Source organism: Scyliorhinus canicula, chromosome 10, assembly GCF_902713615.1.
Source record: "Scyliorhinus canicula chromosome 10, sScyCan1.1, whole genome shotgun sequence".
Lineage (NCBI taxonomy): Eukaryota > Metazoa > Chordata > Chondrichthyes > Carcharhiniformes > Scyliorhinidae > Scyliorhinus > Scyliorhinus canicula.
The window spans coordinates 41,197,786-41,217,663 of NC_052155.1; the positions used below are offsets into that span (position 1 = coordinate 41,197,786).

General features: G+C 46.2%; 1 protein-coding gene across 1 annotated transcript in view; it reads right to left on the reverse strand.

Annotated features, from left to right (window-relative positions):
* Positions 1–19,878, reverse strand: part of tg (thyroglobulin) — a 475,922-nt gene that overhangs the window by 309,745 nt on the left and 146,299 nt on the right. Inside the window, exons 32-35 of the mRNA XM_038808459.1 lie at positions 10,650–10,761; positions 5,747–5,826; positions 4,163–4,303; positions 219–284 (exon numbers count right to left, since the gene is read on the reverse strand). Of these exons, the coding sequence (XP_038664387.1) occupies positions 219–284; positions 4,163–4,303; positions 5,747–5,826; positions 10,650–10,761 (399 nt within the window). The remainder of the gene's footprint in view (positions 1–218; positions 285–4,162; positions 4,304–5,746; positions 5,827–10,649; positions 10,762–19,878) is intronic.

Below are 19,878 nucleotides of genomic sequence, written 5' to 3' on the forward strand. Positions count from 1 at the left end.
GCTCGAGGGGCCAGATGGCCTACTCCTGCTCCTAGTTCTTATGTTCTAAAGGCTCAGGCCAACTTCTTTTTGATCCAGCCCTCTATCTGATTTTTTGCCCTTGACAATGGAAAGTCAGGGCGCAACAAGAGTTGTCACACTACCACTTCAAATACACATTTATTGAATTTGTTTGCTCTTTGAGCAGAAAAGTAATCATGTAAAACCTTTAAGTGTACCTTTTCGAGGAAGTGGAGGCCGGCTAACAGGGGGCCAAATAGTGCCTGCACAATTCCATCGACTCACTACAAAGAAAAATGGAGAGAAAAGTTAGAGGACAATTCATAAACTGAGAAACTGACCTTCGCAATTCTTCTGTGTTGCTTTTATTTCCCCTCTTCTCATGAAGACATCTCTTTTTTACATATTGCTCAATAATGCTTCACCCAAGCAACTGTTCTTTCTGTGTGATCCTGGACGGGAAGTGTTACTCACTTACTTTACTTTGTGTAGGCTAAGATTGATCCTCAACCAAAGCCCACACTTTCCACCAGGGGCTCATTGGACAGAGGTGAATAGTTGGATCCTGGATTTTTTTTTTGGTGCCCCTCCCCACTCCCTCTGCTTCCCATGCACAGCGGTTAATAGCTCCGATTGGACACGGAAGCATTCCTGGTCTATATTGCTTTATTCCACTGTCTTAAATAGCTGCTTTTTCTGTAAGTTGGAGCAATGGTTCTTCAAGGGGAGGATTTCTAGCTAAACCAGTGGTATATTTATCATCGGTGAACTGAATTGGGGTGCAAGATTCAAATGTTGCAGCTTGACTCCCAGCTTTGTTCCAAATGAGTGGTTCCTTCCTCATAGCCAATTCTTGGTTCTTGCTTATTGTTGTGCAATATTATGGGAAACACATTTAGAGATACTGGAAATTTCTAGGCCCCAAAATAAATCTTTACACATTTCAAAGTGGTGATGTAAGTGCTGTCAGGAACTGATGAAGTAGCCAATAAATGTCTCACAACGTCTCCCCTTTCGAGTTAATGCAAAGTACTACCAGATGCCCTTGTCAGATCAGCCAAACCGTGCCATAAATTTTTACACCAAAGGGTGGAATTTCCTACATGTTTACCCCCAACGACATGCACAATTTCAATTCTAAAATATATATCCAGAGTATTAATATTGAACAATCCTGGCCACGTGGTAAAAGGTCAAGCTCAGATGGGTGTGTTTAGCTATGCCGTAATTCCTTCATTCTTTTGCACAAGTCTTTCAGTTCCTGTGCCAAATGTAATCCTGGCTCATTGTAATGACTCCATCTCACAGCTAAAGAGCAGGTACGTGTGAATTGCCTCCAATTGCACTGGTTCAAGACGAGTGTAAAAGTACCTCCAAAATTTTAGTCCAAAACAGAAATCTAAGTAATTTTCCTGACACTTTTAATGTGATTTTTTTTTAAAAGCCATTTATTGAAAAACCTCTCCTCACTGAGATCTCCAATGTATATTCAGATTCTATGAATATCTTTTATCTCCTCAGTATGAGTCCATTTTCCAGCCTCCTGTGGCGGCTCTGTTTGGAGGTGGGGGCAGCTCACCACTGGCCGCAGGCGGGATCTTCCTGTTCCGCCAATGTCTGTGCTGTTTTGCATGGCTCACCCATCCTGCTGCCAGGGAATCCGCCATATGGGTCACCTCCGGCGGGACGAGAAGTTCCTGCCAGCTTTGCATCAGTCTTCACGGTGGAAGACACCAGTGGGATGCCAGAGCTCCAGGTAGTATGTGTAATGGTGCAGTGACCGTTACTAAGGAGAAGGTTCTGGGGAAACTGAAAGGTGTGAAGGTGGATAAGTCACCTAGACCAATGGACCTCCAGGGTCCTAAAAGAGATAGCTGAGGAAATTGTGGAAGCATTAGTGATGATCTTTCAGGAATCACTGGAGGCAGGAAGGATCCCAGAGGACTGGAAGGTGGCGAATGTAACACCACTGTTTAGGAAGGGAGGTAGGCAGAAGATGGGAAATTATAGGCCGGTTAGCCTGACTTCGGCCATTGCTAAGATTTTAGAGTCTGTTATTAAAGACGAAATCGCGAAGCACTTGGAAGTGTCTGACAAATCTGTTAGAGTTCTTTGAGGAGGTAAAAGCAAGTTAGACAAAGGAGAATAAGTGGACATGATTTATTTAGATTTCCAGAAGGCCTTTGACAAGGTACCGCATAGGAGACTGTTAAATAAGTTAAAAGCCCATGGTGTTAAGGGTAAGATCCAGGCATGGATAGAGGATTGGAGACTGGCAGAAGGCAAAGAGTGGGGATAAGGGAGTCTTTTTCAGAATGGCAGCCGGTGGTTAGTGGTGTGCCTCGGGGGTCTGTGCTGGGACCACAACATTTTACAATATACATTAATGATCTGGAAGAAGGTACTGAAGGCACTGTTGCTAAGTTTGCAGATGATACAAAGATCTGTAGAGGAACAGGTAGTATTGAGGAAGCAAGGGGGCTGCAGAAGGAGTTGGACAAGCTAGGAGAGTGGGAAATGAAGTGGAAAATAAAATACAATGTGGAAAACTGTGAGGTTCTGCACTTTGGAAGGAGGAATCTAGGCATAGACTATTTTCTAAATATGGAAATGCTTTGGAAAGCAGAAGAACAAAGGGAATTGGGAGTCCTTGTTCACGATTCTCTTAAGGTTAATCTGCAGGTTCGGTCGGCAGTTAGGAAGGCAAATGCAATGTTAGCATTCATGTCAAGAGGGCTAGAATACAAGACTAGGGATGTACTTCTGAGGCTGTATAAGGCTCTGGTCAGACCCCATTTGGAGTACTGTGAGTAGTTTTGGGCCCCATATCTAAGGAAGGATGTGCTGGCCTTGGAAATGGTCCAGAGAAGGTTCACAAGATTGATCCCTGGAATGAAGAACTTGTTGTATGAGGAACGTTTGAGGACTCTGGGTCTGTATTCGTTGGAGTTTAGAAGGATGAGAGGGGATCTTATTTAAACGTACAAGATACTGCGAGGCCTGGATAGAGTGGACGTGGAGAGGATGTTTCCACTTGTAGGAAAAACTAGAACCAGAGGACACCACCTCAGATTAAAGGGATGGTTCTTTAAAACAGAGATGAGGAGAAATTCTTTGAGCCAGAGGGTGGTGAATCTGTGGAACTCTTTGCCGAAGAAGGCTGTGGAAGCCAATTCACTGAGTGTCTTTAAGACAGAGATAAGGTTAGTGATTAATAAGGGGATCAGGGGTTCTGGCGAGAAGGCAGGAGAAAATATCAGCCATGATTGAATGGCGGAGCGGACTCGATGGGCCGAGTGGCCTAATTCTGCTCCTATGCCTTATGGTCTTATGGACGTGCTTGAAAACCCCACCCCACAGATTCTAATGATGGTTATGTGGCTTGAAGTTTCAATTTTCATACTTAAAAAAGGATAGTGATTATTTGTTTCTCTCCACTTTCTGGCATATGCTGGTAAGATTGCCAGAAATTCAGAGTAAATCAATTGGGTGAGCGGATGGGCAAAGGCCCTGTCACAGGAAATGTTATTCCTTAATTCTAAATTGGCTGCTACTATATAGGAGGCACGGTAGCACAGTGGTTAGCACAGTTACTTCACAGCTCCAGGTTCGATTCCCGGCTTGGGTCACTGTTTGTGAGGAGTCTGCACATCCTCCCCATGTGTGCGTGGGTTTCACCCGGGTGATCCGGTTTCCTCCCACAGTCAAAGATGTGCAGGTTAGGTGGATTGGCCAATCTAAAATTGGGGTTACTGGGTTATGGGGATGGGTTGGAGGTGTGGGCTTGGGTAGGGTGCTCTTTCCAAGAGCTGGTGCAGACTCGATGGGCCGAATGGCCTCGTTCTGCAATGTAAAATTCTATATCTTCCAACAAGGAAGTTACCCTCAATGCCTGTCTTGAGGGAGGGAGTCAAGTATTGTAGCCATGGAGGAAAGGGCTGCTGGTGCAGGAAATTGGAACACACTCCTGCTTTGGAAATGCAGAATCAGCAGCAGATAACTGTTGATGAAGTAAGCACATCACAGATAGAGCATGTCTCGCCCGCCCAACAATTGGCCTCCTTGCTTTTGGGATTGTGAGTTGTTGCAGGTTGATGGAATTAATGTAAACAAATTAAAAGAAAAACAAGATAAATCTGGAAATGTAGAGTTCATTACATACCAGGCTTCTGGTACCATCCAAATGGATAGGTCAGTGTGTCCACCTCAGCTGACTCACAATCCAGGATATGCCAGCTCTGAGTTTCCTCACTGCAGGATTGCACTCCGAGGCTACTGAGCGTCAGACACGTCATCTCCAAATCTATCAAATGGATTTGATAATGAATGTTAATATTAAAGGAGAATGTTTCACTCCTCCCCAGCTAGGTCTTACAGGCAATGCTTACCTCATACTTCACTTCCATCCCCGAGTGGTCAGTTTGGTCTTGGGCTCTGAGTATTAGTAGGCATTTCACTGTGTGAGTAAATAACAGGCAAACCTCACCCTGTCCTCACCCAACCATCACATTCACACATTTCCAGCAGACCACACTGGGTACTAATCAGGAGAAGGATGAGTGACTACTTGAGTGACTATTTTTTTTTGCCAACCTTCGCCAAAGTCACTACTCTCACTCTAAACAGCTATTTAAGCAACAACTGTGAACCATTGCCGAGACCTTCTCAACCATTCTGCATGAATGAACCACATTAAGAAATTAGCAGCCGAGTGACAAGAAGGCCTCAGTGCAACATTTCATCTGACTGCCAATGAAATATAAGATAAATCAGGACAAAGATACAATGTTAGATGAACAATGAAAACCATGCCAACTGGTTGCATGGATGAAGGAGGTTGTGTGGTTTATAATAGTGCCTATAGGTAAGGTAAGGTAAAGTCGCTGTAATCCCAGATGACCACAGGCTTCTTTCCACTTTGAGGGGGAGAGCTGGTTGGTGGTTTAAACTGAGGGTCACCACGCCTCAGGCGATGGGCAAGGTTGAGATTGTGGGGGTCTTCATGAATAACCTTAGCCGGTACGGGAATTGAAACCACGCTGCTGACTTTGCTCTGCGTCACGAACCAGCTGTCTAGCCAATTGAGCTAAACTGACCCACCCTTGTCAAGGACAATTAGGAATGGACAATGAAGGCTGGCCTAACTAATGAAGTCCACATTACCTTTTTAAAAATGTTATGCAATTTTGCTTCAAATATATTTGGTACCATTCTGTTGATGCAATTGAACAAGGTGGGAATTATGTTCCTCTGCTCTTTACTCAGCCTTAGTCTCTAGGATCATGGCATATTTTGCCATATTTTCGCGACTATTGCCCACCAGTACATCAGTGGGCACAAGGAATTTATCAAATGGCTTTAATCAAAGCATGTATTTCGATGGTACTTATCTATTCACTTATACAGTTCAGGACTTACAAGCTTTCCTTCTAGGTGCACAGTCTGTTACACTCTCCTCATTGATAATAATAATAATAATCTTTATTGTCACAAGTATGCTTACATTAACATTGCAATGAAGTGACTGTGAAAATCCCCTGGTCGCCACACGTGCCTGTTCGGGTACACTGGGGGAAATTCAGAATGTCCAATTCACCTAACAAGCATGTGTCAAGGGACTTGTGGGAGGAAACTGGAGCACCCGGAGGAAACCCAGGCAGACACAGGGAGAACGTGCAGACTCTGCACAGACTGTGACTCACCGCTGTGCTACCGTGCCACCCTATTATTCATCGATAGTCAATACCTGGTATCAGTGGATCTTTCAGAAATCCGAAGCCTTTGCAACAGGAATCTTCATCGCACAAACGTTCACATTCAAAGAACCTTGAAGTACAAAGATGTAGTGACTCAGTTCAGCAGGATTCTTTACAGCAATATTACTCAAACACTTTGCCAATGGTCACAACCCGACCAACCCTAGCACCTTCAGGGGCTAGGCCAGCACCGGAGAGGTTTCGCCCCGCTGGCTGGCGTGGAAGGCCTTTGGTGCCACGCTAGCCAGGGCCGAAGGGACTCCGCCGGCCGGCAAGAGACCGCGCATGCGCGGGTGCGTCAGCGGCTGCTGATGTCATCCCCACGCATGCGCAGGGCAGGGGACACCTACGTGTCGGCCATCGCGGAGGCTGACACGGCCGACGCGTAGTAAAAGAGTGCCCCCACGGCACAGGCCCGCCCACCGATCAGTGAGCCCCGATCGCGGGCCAGGCTACCATGGGGGCACCCCCCCGGGGCCAGATCGCCCCGCCCCCCCCCCTCCCCCAGGACCCCGGAGCCCGCCCACGCCACCAGGTCCCGCCGTTAAGGGACCTAGTCTGATCCACGCCGGCGGGACTGGCAAAAAACGAGGGGATCTTCGGCCCATCAGGGGCCGGAGACTTTGGGCAGCCCTGAGGCCCATTGAGTTGCGCTGGTCCCAACCATTCTCCAGGGCGGGCGGCACGGCTCACGCCTCGCCGACTTTTGGAGGGCCGGAGAATTCGGTGGCCGACGGGGGCGGGATTCACGCCGACCCCCAGCGATTCTCCGACCCGGCGGGGGGTCAGAGAATCCCGCCCCTTATTTCTAATAGTTAACAATACAAATATAGATCACTTAAAACTACCTCTATTTTCCTGACTGAAGTTAAATGCCAACACTTAATAATTTTATTTTAATTAGTCTTTTCACTTGTTGTATATTGGTGGAACAGTCTTGGGGTGAATTTTGCATCTGCACTTGGCAAATTTGGAAGAGGATGCAAAATGCATTTCCTGCCGCAATCATAATTTCATGCTGGCTGACCGATTAACGGTCAGGCAGTGTGAAACAGGCGCTGAGGAAGGCTCAACGCTGGAGTTGAGGGAGGGGAGGGTGAGCGCCAAGAAAAGGGAGGGTGTAGGCCAGTGGTTTGAATGGGCAGCCTCCAGGTGGACAGCTGCTGCAGAGCTGTGTCAGGGAGATGCTGACCTTTACAAATTAAATCCCAAAGAAACAAACACAGCAAACTGTGGTAAAGGCAGCACATTCAAACGCCTGACAGCAGAACTAAGAGAACCTCAGCCCCTGCCAACTTGGCCATCTGCTATTCAGAACAGTAAATGGGCCACGTAAAATCAGTTTGATTGACTCCTTAATAGGTTTAACGTCACGCACACGACATCTTCTCGCACAATTTCATATACTTGCAGGTTGAGCGCGTGCCCACCAGGGCAATGTAATATTCTGGCCATTGTTTCCTTTTGCGTTTCGTTTTGCCAAAGTGGAAGTGGAAAAGAAATAGCGGTGAATCGGAACAGTCAGTTTCCCAAAGCAAGTCAGTTGTGGATGAGAGGCAAAAGCAAGAGGAACGGTGTCTGTTAGGTCCCGTGGGTGAAAGAGAGGTGGTCTACAGTTGACACCCAGCCTCTATTATAAATAGGTGATCTTAATGGTGAGTTGCATGGATAGTCCAGGGGTCTGTGGCAAAAAACTTCCAAAAGTTCCCAACATGGGCAGTTCCAAAAGTGTCTAAATGTTGAGCAATTAAACAAAGAAAGACAGAACATTTATCTGCATCTGAAAAGGGTGAGGATAATGCAATACCAAAAGGAGGCTGTGCTATTTCAATTGCACACTGCCTGGTTCAGACCTCATTTGAGAGTCACATTCAGTTCTGTACTTTCTACGTATTTTTATGGAGTCATGGAGACTTTGCGGACCTATAAAAATGACAATGGGGCACTTATCTGGAAGTCCCTCCCTCAATTGCAGCAGATCCCATTTTCACTCGCAGGGGAAGGGAAGCAGGTGTGTAGCGCAGAAGTGAATTAGGAATTGTTTGGTTTATTTCAACGCATTGCAACCCCCCGCTGGGTCGGAGAATCGGCAGGCGGTGGCGTGAATCCCGCCCCCGCCGTCACCCGAAGTCTCCAGCACCAGAGATTTGGCGGGTCGGGAATCACGCCGCGCCTATCAGCGCCCCCCCCCCCCCCCCCGGCAATTCTCCGGCCCGCGATGGACCGAAGTCCCGCTGCTGTAATGCCTTTCCCGCCGGCATGAATCAAAACACCTCCCTTACCGGCGGGACTGGCGGCATGGGCGGGATCCGGGGTCCTGTGGGGGGGGGGGGGGCGCAGGCGATCTGGCCCCAGGGGTGCCCCCACGGTGACCTGGCCCACGATCGGGGCCCACCGATCGGCGGTCGGGCCTGTGCCATGGGGGCACTCTTTTCCTTCCGCGTTGGCCATAGCCTTCACGATGGCAGACGCGGAAGTGACCCCCTCCCCTGCGCATGCGCGGAGATGACATCAGCAGACGCTGACGCTCCAGCGCATGTGCGGACTTCCGCCGGCCGGCGAAGTCCCTCGGCCCCGGCTGACATGGTGCCAAAGGCCGTTCCCGCCAGCCGGCAGGGTGCTAACCACTCCGGCGCGGGCCTAGCCCCTCAAGGTTAGGGCTTGGCCCCTAAAGGTGCGGAGAAATCTGCACCTTTGGGGCGGCCTGAAGCCGGAGTGGTTCAGGCCACTCCATCCCGCTGGGAACCCCCACCTCGCCGCGTAGGGGAGAATCCCGGCCAGGGTATGTGCAACTGTTAAGTTGTCAAGTTACTTAAATCCTCTATCCTATAAAATTGGAAATTATTGTGCCTGTGACGTCAAATAATTATTCTGCAGTTTCAATAGATGTTTGTTGACATAACTCTAAGTGCAATCAACAGAACATTATTATAACTTGAATGTTTCCTCAACCTGTCATTATCGCTGTGTGTGTGTGTAGGGGATGGGGAGGTGTGCTACATGTTCACAGTTTAATTGTCAGATCAAGGAGGTTATTAAAGGAATAGATATCGTTGATATGGAGTTATGAATACAACTGTTTGTTTTATAACAGATTAAGTGCTTGAGGATTTAAATGTATTGAATGAGCTTTCATGAATGAGAGAGGTTTTTATATATGTATATTTTATATATATATTTTGTGAATTCTGCAATACCTAATTGGAACTATTTTGTTACATCTCAGCATAACTCTTGAGGTCTGCCCATGGTGGATTCAGAATGAGTAGGGATGAAGGATGTAGGGCAATGAATGTTGGCTTAGGGTCATGAATTGGAACTAAGTTGGCATAGGGCTATGAGATGCCATCAGTCTGGTGTAGAGGTCTGGGTTGACATGGAGAGTGTCCGGGGCCATTGTGGGTAGGCGGAGGAGCATAGATTAGCATGGGTTGGTATGTATGGCCATGAGAGGTAAAGGTCAGAGGACTTAATATTTAACAAAACAACTGGGACAAAGTCCCAGAGAACCAAGATAGCCTTCTAACCAGCTTGCCTCTCCTCTTAGAAGTCCAAATGGCCGTACCTCATCCATGTCTGGAGGTGACGATCCTGACTCTATCCCACATCTGCAACCCAGAACTAATGCCACGCTATTTGAGCCACTTTCTCCTAAGCATGATGTTGCAAATCGAAAGATTTGCTGATTTGGAACCTGCTTTGATTCTGAAAATCCGGCTTATATCTTGGAACGAATGTAGTGGCCTTGGTAGTGGTGATGGTGTCATGCATATTCAACAAAATGACGTTAGCGTTTAAAACAATAATTTATGAGGACAGGGTGCATAAACTTAGCTTGGATTCCGTTGATAAAATTGAGGTGAGTACAATAATGAAGACCTACGTTGCAGGATAGGGGTAATCCAGAACAAATAGACATAATCCTGGAGCCAAACCAATTTAGAAATGAAATCAGAAAGCATTTCTTTCACAGAAAAAGTTAGTTCATATGTTCTTTTCCCTTTAAAGGCTGTGAATGCTCAGAGAATTGGAATATTCAAAACTGAGAGCACTATGGGCGCGATTCTCCGCTGCCCACGACGGGTCGGAGAATAGCGGGAGGGCCTTCCCGACATTTTTCCCGACCTCCCGCTATTCTCTCCCCCACCCCCCACGGCTGCCCCACGACACAAATTGCTGCTCGCCGTTTTTTACGGCGAACAGCGATTCTCCCCTGGCCGATGGGCCGAGTTCCCAGGCCTTTACGGCCGTTTTCACGAACGCAAACACGCCTGCTCTCACCGTTCGTGAAAACGGCCGCAAAGTGCCGTTCTGGACAACCATGGCACCGATTGGCACGGCCGCACCACGGCCGTGCCAAGGGCCTGTGATCGGTGGGCACCGATCGCGGGCAGCGGGTCCGATACCCGCGCACTCTTTGTTCTTCCGCCGCCCCGCAGGATCAGTCCGCGGGGCGGCTGAGGGGCATGACGGCCCTCGCATGCGCGGGTTTGACGCATATGCCTGATGACGTCATCCGCGCATGCGCGGGACCCGCGCATGCACGGCTGATGTCATCGTGCGCATCAGCCGCCGTGACGCTTGGCGACGGTCGCTAAGCCCGCGATGCCGTGCTTCGCGGGGCCGCGCTGCTAGCCCCCCCTGGGGGGGAGAATCGAGTCCCGGGAGGGGGCGCGGAGGCTGCCGTGAAACACGGCCAGTTTCACGGCAGCCTTTACGACTCTCCGCGTTTGCGGAGAATCGCGCCCTATGTTTTTGTTAGGTAAGCTTATCGAGGAATATTGAACTAAGGTGGGTAAATGAAGTGAGGTATAGCTCTGCAATGGTAGAGGGGGTGAGTCAATACCTTTGTGAAGTTCATTATAAATAATGTGCCAAAGGATGAGTACCTACCCAGTTTGGATCCCTCTTGCAGTAACATTCAGCCTGTTCTTTACGGAGATTCCCCACAGCTCACGAAATGGCAAGTGGCTATAGAAATTTTTCACACTTCCTCCTAGCACATCTGTAGGAAAGAAAGTGTTATTCAGATTGATTGTTGACTTCCTGAACTATTGCTACCCTCTGAAATAATGGATTTCCTTCTAAGTAGCAATGGTCCATTTGCCCTCATGTGGCTAGTCTGAAAATTATCTTCACAGTATTGCAATAAAGTTGTTCAACATTGGGTATCGCAGTGCTCCCCTGAAAGCCAGCACATTCCAGTAAATGCACAGGATGAGGTCTGTTGCAAACAGGATAACAGGTGAAATGTGTTACACACCATGAAAATTGTTCAATTAAATTTGATCATGCTACACCACAGAGGAGGCGAGATTTTCCAGTGTCTGTACCGAGGCATAACTGATCACTTGGGTAAAGTGATCAAATGCCAGCGGTGGCTCAGCAGTGACTGTCTTGCTTCAATGTAGGAGGTCACTCTTCAGCACATGGAGCGGGATTCTCTCAGCCCGGGGCTGGGCCGGAGAATCCCCGCAACCGGGCCATGCTGACCGGATTGGCCATGCTAAATTGCCCGTAGTGTCCTAAAAAGTAAGGTTGGGGAGGGGGGGGGGGGGGGGGGGGGGGGGGGGTGTTGGGTTACGGGTATAGGGTGGATATGTGGGTTTGAGTAGGGTGATCATTGCTCGGCACAACATTGAGGGCCGAAGGGCCTGTTCTGTGCTGTACTGTTCTATGACCCTACGCAGAGCGGAGAATCGGCACCATTGGCGCTGGCTTGGTTGGCATGGTGCCGGTCACGGAGTGGTCTATATGGCTGGCGCACCGATTCTCGGGCCAGGATGGGCTGATTTATAAAATAAATACTGATTTATTACCTCATTGCCATGCCCTGCCATTTTCCCTGCATTATAACAGTTACCACACTACAAAAACACCTTTTTAATTGGCTGTAAGGTTCTTTGGGATATCAGGAATACTTTAAAGCAGATCCTGCTCCCTCCTGAGCTGCAATGCAAGATCTTTCTTTCTTCAGACTCTCATGTTTGTGTTGCTGCAAAGAGCAGACTTTCCTGCCTGTCCCTAATTTCCTTGGGAGGATAGTGGCACATGTAGGTTGCCGATTTCCTAACTGCATGCATCTGTCATATGCCAAAAGACTTGCAGCTATAGAAATTACAGAAGAAACAGGCCATTATGCAAGCAGAGTTATGCTGATGTTTATTATCCTAAAACACCTTCTTTACTGCCCCACCGGCCTGGCAATTTTAGTGCCCTTCCCCAATTTCCCTATTTACTGGAACCCTCCCTAATTCTCCCATTTACTGGAACCCTCCCCCAATTCCCCGATTTACTCCTGCCCTCTCTTAATCCCTACTTTGGTTGTTATAACCTGAAATACGCTGCCTGAAAGGTCGGTGAAAACAGATTCAAAAGCAACTTTCAAATATATAACATTTAAAAGTTATATGATTAAAAAGAAACATTTTCTGGGTTTTGCAGAAAGAGCAGGGAGTGGGACTTCGGGCAGCACTTTGAAAAGGGAGCGTTTTTACGATAGGTATCCATGATGCCCAAACTTCCTGCCGCATTCCCTTTCCTGTCACACCACTGGAATAAAATAATCAATCCTGACCCACTGTTAACAACATGGCAGGAGGTTTTCTGGTACGATATTCAAAACTGAAGCACAGAGAGATCACATTGTTCATCGGCAAAGGTCTAAATTCAGGATAGCTACTTAACAATTCTTGCCCACCGACCGGGCAAGGGAAGGGAACAATTTAGAAAAGCAATGAAGTTTTTTCTGGATAAGCTGATGAAGAGGAAGCCTAGCATCAGCATCACGCACTCCTAGGTTTGATATAGAACAGCGTGATGCAACATAAAATTCCTTCTTTGCTTTATCTCAGCAGAACGCACCAATAATTGGGGGAATTGCTGTAAATATTCTGCTCAAGCAATGTGCCTCAGCTCCAATTCAGAAGGCACCAAGTGTTTTTGCCATTTCCACATCCCTACAATTCCATGGGCCTTTTGAGTGAGATTACCAATCTGGTACCAAACTGAGGGCAGTTGACTATTGCGAGTCATACTTGCCAGGCACTGCATGAAAAATTTCCGCACTTATTTCGTCGAGGAATTACACTACCATTAGAGGGTGAGGACTTTCATCTACTCAGTTTGAGCCCCATTCATCAATGATAAAAGGCTGCTATCTCATTCAATATGCCTTTCATTATAAATCTCTGAATATGTCACCACAAAATTCAATACATCGTGTGCGTTTTCTAAAATTTCTTGGAGACGAGTCTCATTTTGAGATGCTAGCTCATCACTTTTGTGCTTGTAAACACTTAATTAAAGCAAAGGGCTGTCTGGAGACATGAAGCCCGACTCAGTGATTCCTGGCATCGCAAAGGTGCAGCATCTGCGCGTCTGAAGGAAGTTTTGACTCTACACAAGGGAAGGCAGCTTGGAAACTATTTTCAGCTTTGGTGTGCTTGTAAAATTTGGGTATTTCTGCAACCGAGGCTAACTGTCTTGTTAGGCAAGTCTCTTGTTAAACATATACATCCACAAAAACAAACACAAATCGGAGGACAAATCATTGAGTGTCTTTAAGTCAGAGGTAGACAGGTTCTTGATTAATAAGGGGATCAGGGATTATGGGGAGAAGGCAAGGGAATGGGTATGAGAAACATATCAGCCATGATTGAATGCAGAAGGTGCTCGATGGGCCAAGTGGCCTAATTCTGCTCCTATGTCTAATGGTCTTATAAATAACGTCTTCCATGTACACAGGATCTTTAGCAAAACATTTAAAGGTGTTTCAAAAGAGCATGAGAAATTCAACAGAAAGTCATACAAATGCATGTAAGCATGCATACACACACATACATGCAATGATACACATGCACATGTACATATATGCATCCAGACAAGTATAGTAATAAAAAGATGGTGACTAGGGGCAATGTTAAAGACAGATGACAAATTGAATGACCCTGTTTTCTGGGTATGGGGTGGTCACGATTCATGACTTCCCATGCTGACTTCAAACGTGCGTTTGGTGCAACCACCTCATTTCCATGGTTATGGAGTTGCCCTGAGCAGCTCCCTCGCTGTACTGCCCTCTGTACCACCTGATGAGTCCCTGGGTGAATGAGAATTGCAGCCAAATTAGTAGAACAGGCCAGCTTGCATGCAAATTCCCCAGAGGATGAGGTGGTAGATAAGCCACAGGAGACTTGCATGAGGAGTCTTTGGGGCAGAAAATTGAAAAGACTAATGATGACACACACCAAGCTGCTGGGCACTTTGGCGGGCCTGCCAGCCAGTTTCCAGTCACTGGCTAGGAGCATGGAGGAATCTGTTCCAAGAAGTTGCAACTAATACTAAATCCATGGCAATAATGCCGGTGTATTAGTCATTGAGAAAAGGAGAGTCACAAATAGTTTATTTACTACTCACGCTACGAAATACAACAACAAAGTAACAGTGCAAGTCTCAACTGGGACAATCCTGAGATGCCGGCTCCTTCTGGGGCGGCTTTTTATCTAAGGAATTAACAAGCCTTCTGTTAGGCCTCTGCCCCCTCAGTGTAGGTTGCCCCCATTTGTCTCTTGGGGGCTACAGCCAGAATGACATATAATGAAGCATCATACTGGCTGCTGTCCTGGCTTTCACTGCAGCACAGGCTGAGGTCTCCTGATTTGTCAGTGCTATAGTGGAAGCTTAAACCAAAACTGTGAGATCCTGGCTGCCGACATCCAGGTTCAGGTTTTTCATAATACTTTGTTCTATATCGCCTGCTTCCTTTTTGCTTTTAGCCTTGTTGAACCAAATCTTGCGTGAGCCAAAACAAAAACTTTAGTTTGACATATCGGTTATATTTGATCTATTCAATTTTAATTTGTTTGTTGCAGTAAAAGTTTAAAAAGTGAAATCTTGCCCATTGGTTTCTTTCCACAGCACCAGGGAGATTCCTTTCTTTGCTAAAGTTAGCAGTCTCTACAGGGATCCAGCACACCCATAACTTAAAGTCAACAAGGCTAATCGTAGTAACCCTTACCGTCACCATGGCTAACTCATCACAGATGAGAAATTGAACTAGCCACCTTCAACTAATGAATGGATAAACTCTCTGAACTACTTTCTAAATTACTCTTCAGCTGTAAGAGGTATGTGATCCGAAGATTGAGAAAGGAAAATTTCAGAATTAAATCAAAATTCAGAGTAGAACAATAAGAGAAAGATATTGCTGTTGAATATTGGAGGTGATTTAAACTGAATATTTTATTCTCAATGATCATCTCCCAAGGAGTCTGTACTGAATATACCTCCCCTATCTCCTGCTAGTCCTCCAGTGCCTTAGCCTTTGATTTAACTGTACGCCAGAGATTGGAATTTCAACATAAGTGGCTATTGCCACCCCCAAGACTGGGTAAATCTCATCTTTCATGTTACAGGGAGCCATAAAAGGGGAAGACCCCAGGGGTGAAATTGATTTTGGTGAGCAGTGGAAAACAGGCTCGAGGCGAATCAGCAGCTGATTTTTGACCGTGACAATTTTCTTTTCACTGAAGTTCACAGAATAATAGTTCAAACGCTTTTGAGGGAATTGTTTCTCAGCGGTTAGAGAAACTCCATCAGCAATCCCTCTGTGTGTTGGTAGTGAAGGGAGAGAACATTTAAGTTGGTGAATGGGGTGGCATTTAAGTGGAGTAATTTGTCCTAGATGGTATGGAGCTACTGCAGTGTTGTTGGAGCTGCACTCATCCAGGCAAGTGGAGAGTATTCTGCCACGCTCCTGACTTCTGCCTTGTAAATGGTGGATAGTTTGTGAAGTAAGGAAGTGAATTACTCGCCACAGAATTCTTAGCCCCTGATCTGCTCTTGTAGAAACAGCATTTATGTGGCTGGTACAGTTCAGTTTCTGGTCAATGGTAACCCCCGGAAGTTAAGAGAAGGGGAATCAGCATTGGTAATGTCATTGAATGTCAAGAGCAGATTGTTAGACTCTTTCTTGTTGAAGATGCACATTGCCTGGCACTTGCGTGGTGTGAATGTTACTTGCCTTTTATCAGCCCATGCCTGAATATTGTCCAGGTCTTTCTGCATATGGATACGGACTGCGTCAGTATCTAAGGTGTCAGGATTGGTGTTGAACTACGTGCAATTGTCAACGAACATTCCCACTTCTGACTTTATGATGGAGGGAAGGTAAGTGATAAAGCAGCTAAAGATGGTTTGTCCCTGGACACCACCCTGAGGAACCCTTGCTGTGATGACCCAAGATGATTGACCTCTATAACCAAAACCATCTTCCTTTGTACCAGATATGACTCCAACCAGCCAAATTCTCCACCCGATTCCCATTCTCTTCAATTTTTCCAGGGCTCCTGGTTGGCGCAATCAGTCAAATGCGACCTTGATATCAAGGACAGTCACTCTCACCTTATCTCTTGAGTTCAGCTGTTTTATCCATGTTTGGACCAAGGCTGTAATGAAATCAGGATCTGAATGTCCCCGGTGGAAACCAAGCTGTACACTAGTGAGCAGGTTTTTGAAGCCAGCTCTACAAGTATTCAAGAAAAACTCTTGCAACATTAACTCTAATAGACTGGCCGTCTGCTGGCCGTCTATCTGATGTCTGGATGCCAGATCTTGTTTTGAGAATCAAATAGCCAGTATTCCAGAGGAATGGAAAGTAAATGCTTCAAAGACCGAAGTTCTCCCTAAAACACAGCAGCACTGACATCAATTGCTAGGAGGCTCTTGCTACCAATTGTTCAATACAGTGATGAATTGTACGTCAATCTCCATTGTTATTTTATGGAGGTGTGTTGACGTCAAATGTTAAATTTGAAACTCAGACACATAAATGGAACCTTTTTAAATGGAATCTTCAACTGTTGTTCAACATTTGGGAGACAATAGGCAGTGTTCTCCATTGGCTGACGCTGAAATCGGGAAACGTGATTGGGCTGAGAATTGGTTCCAACGCCAAAATCGCAGCGTCGCCAATTTGACGCCAAATCACAATTCTCCGTCACCTCGACAGCGGCATCAATGCGGTCCGGAACGCATGCACAACATACACACTTTGCATATTATTAGCAGGCCAGACCCGTTATTCTCCGGGGCCTCCGCGACTCCCATGTTTGGTGACAGATAACCTCTGACATTCACAATAAAGGATCATATACGAACAAAGGGCAAAGGAGCCAGAGACCTGCAAGTATATATGGACACAACAAGAATTATATAGAATATATGGCACTGAAACAGGCTTTTGGCCCAACCCATGCCTGCATTTGTGCTCCACTCACACCATCTCCTATCTTTCTTCATCGAAATCTATCATCGAAACCGTCTATTCCCTTCTCATATGCGTATCCAGTTTCCCCTTAAATGCATCTACAGTATTCACTTCAACTACTCCCTATGGTGGCATTATTCTCACCACTCTTCTGAATTCATATTAGATAACTTGGTGACTATCTTATATTGATGTCATCAGTGACAGCACTCAGAGTTTATCTGCCACCAAACATGGTCTCGCTCCCATCCAGAGCTCTGACATGGACTTTCCATCTGAAGTTTCGGGGCACATTGGATCGTTGGCAGATAAAGCCACACCTCACCATTCCTGTTTCCCAAACACTGAGGCAAATTGTGGTGCCATTCTTCCATTTTGACTCCCAATCAAGGCCCCCCTCTACCCTTTTAGCTGGGGGTAAAAGATCCCATGTTATTACTTCAAAGAACAGGTGATTTCTCGCCGGTGTGCTGAGCAATACTTACCCCTCGACCAGCACCTAAGACAAGATCTGATCACTTACTTCATTGCTGCATGTGGGAGCTTACTGAGCCCACATCAGCTGCAGCCTTTCCTACATTACAAGAATTGCAACACTTCAGAAGGTATTTTATTGGTTGTAAAATGCTGGGACATCCTGGGGTTGTCAAAGACTCAAATTAATATTGATTCTTTATTTAAATTATTGCCTTCAGAAGAAGGGGGATAGGAATCAGTTATGTGGCCTATTTGGGGTGAAACTGGATTTGAAATAAATGGAAAGAAACAATCAGCTGCTGGCATTCATTATCATCTCTATTTTAAAGTAAAGTTGCCAGAGTCCCAGATAACCATAGGCTGTTTTCCCCATTGAGGGGGCAGCTGACTGAAGGTTATTTAACCTGAGGATCACCACGCTTCAGGCGAAGGGCAAGATTTAGAAGGTGGGAACCAGGGTTCAATTCCAGCTTCGGGTGTCTGTGTGGAGTTTGCACTTTCTCCCCGTGTTTGCCTGAGTTTTCTTCCGGGAGCTCCGGTTTCCTCCCACAGTCCAAAGATGTGCAGGTTAGGTGGAATGGCCATGCTAAATTGCCCTTAGTGTCCAAAAAGGTTAGGTGGGGAAACTGGGCTATTGGGGTTGGGTGGAGGCATGGGCTTAACTAGGGTGCTCTTTTCGGTGCAGACACAATGGGCCAAATAGCCTCCTTCTGCTCTGTAAATTCTATGATTGTGTGAATATTCCCAGCCAGTACAGGAATTGAACCCACAATGTTGGCCTCACAAACCAGCTGTGCAGCCAACTGAACTAAACCGACCCCCACCCACATTTTATATAATGGTAAAGGCCAATTCCACATCCTGTGCCTCCAATAAAAAAGAAAGAGAATAAAACCTTTTTCAGAGGTTCCTACAGTCAAAAGCGTTTCATCCCTTTCGGTCTATAAATAGTTAATTATGTTCTGGGGTGCTTTACAACTGTGCTTTGGAGATTTCAAACGGAAAAGGGAAATCTCAGCAAGAGTAGGATTTACCTCAGGCAGTCTCTGTCTTTCAGTCTGACCTTCCTGCATCTTTCCATCCCCTCAGAGGCACTTTCATCCTTTAATCAGAACCATCACAGCCAGAGAAACCCGTTGCTGTAAAATCCTATGTGCTATAAAACCTCAGATGAAAGAAGCCTTGCTGCAGACTGATATCATTCTCCCCAAAGTAACGTGGCTGGGGCTAATGATACAAGGCTGTAAATTTTGAAAATAATGATATTTAATGCAAATACCTCGCATTGTTAGAATCCAAATTTTTATACAATATGATGACAAATGAATGGGCAAATGAATGAAAGCTGACAGAAAGCAAACATAAAATGGTCTCTTATTAGACACCATCCAAGGTCTGGGCATTTATTTGGGCCTACTTCACAAGCGGAAGAAAACATTTTAGGGAAATCTTCAATGGATGCCACAATGTCCGGCTGCTGAAAAAATAATTTCAATGTAGGAAAACCAAAGAAATACAAATCATTTCCTACTCAACTCCACAAGGTCCAGTCATGAAGGATGGTGGATGATTAACATTAGGACGAGGCTCTTCAATGATGCGGGAGCCCAGCATGTCAGGTCAAAAGACTGTGCCAAAACAACTATCTTCAGAAGTGCTTAGTGGATGGTCCATTTCAGCCTCCTCCTGTGGTCCAGTGTCAGGTGCCAGTCTTCAGGCAATTTGATTCACTCCAAATGACATAAAGAAATGGCTGAGCATACTGGATACTGCAAGGGCTTTTGGGCTCAGCAACACCTAGGCTGTAAAACCTGAGCTCCAGAAAAGGCCAGGCCTCTAGCCAAGGTGTTCCAGGGCAACCATAATGTGGGCTTCCCTCCAACAATGTGGAAAATTTCACAGGTATGTCCTGTCCACAAAAGTAGGACAAATCCAATTTGGCCAATTACTGCCCCATCAGTTTACTCTAAATCATCAATGATGGAAGGTCAGCAGCATTTACCCAAGAATTAATTGGTCATCAATGCTCAGTTTAACTTCTACCAGGAACATGTGGTTCTAGACTCCATTACAGCCTTGGTTCAAACATTGAACAAAAGCATTAAATTCCAGAAATGAGGTGAGAATAATATCAAGGCAGTATGTGACTGAACATGGCCTCAAGGTGCCCTAGCATTACTGAAGTCAATGCAAATCAGGGTAAATCCCGTCACTGGCTAGATCCGCACCTAGCACAAAGGGACGTAGTTGTTGAAGGCCACTTACTTCACCCCCAGGATATTGGTGCAGGGATTCCTCTGGACAATAACTTGGGCCTAACTACCTTCAGCTGCTTCAGCAATCACCATCCCTCGATCATAATGTGAGAAATGGAAAGAT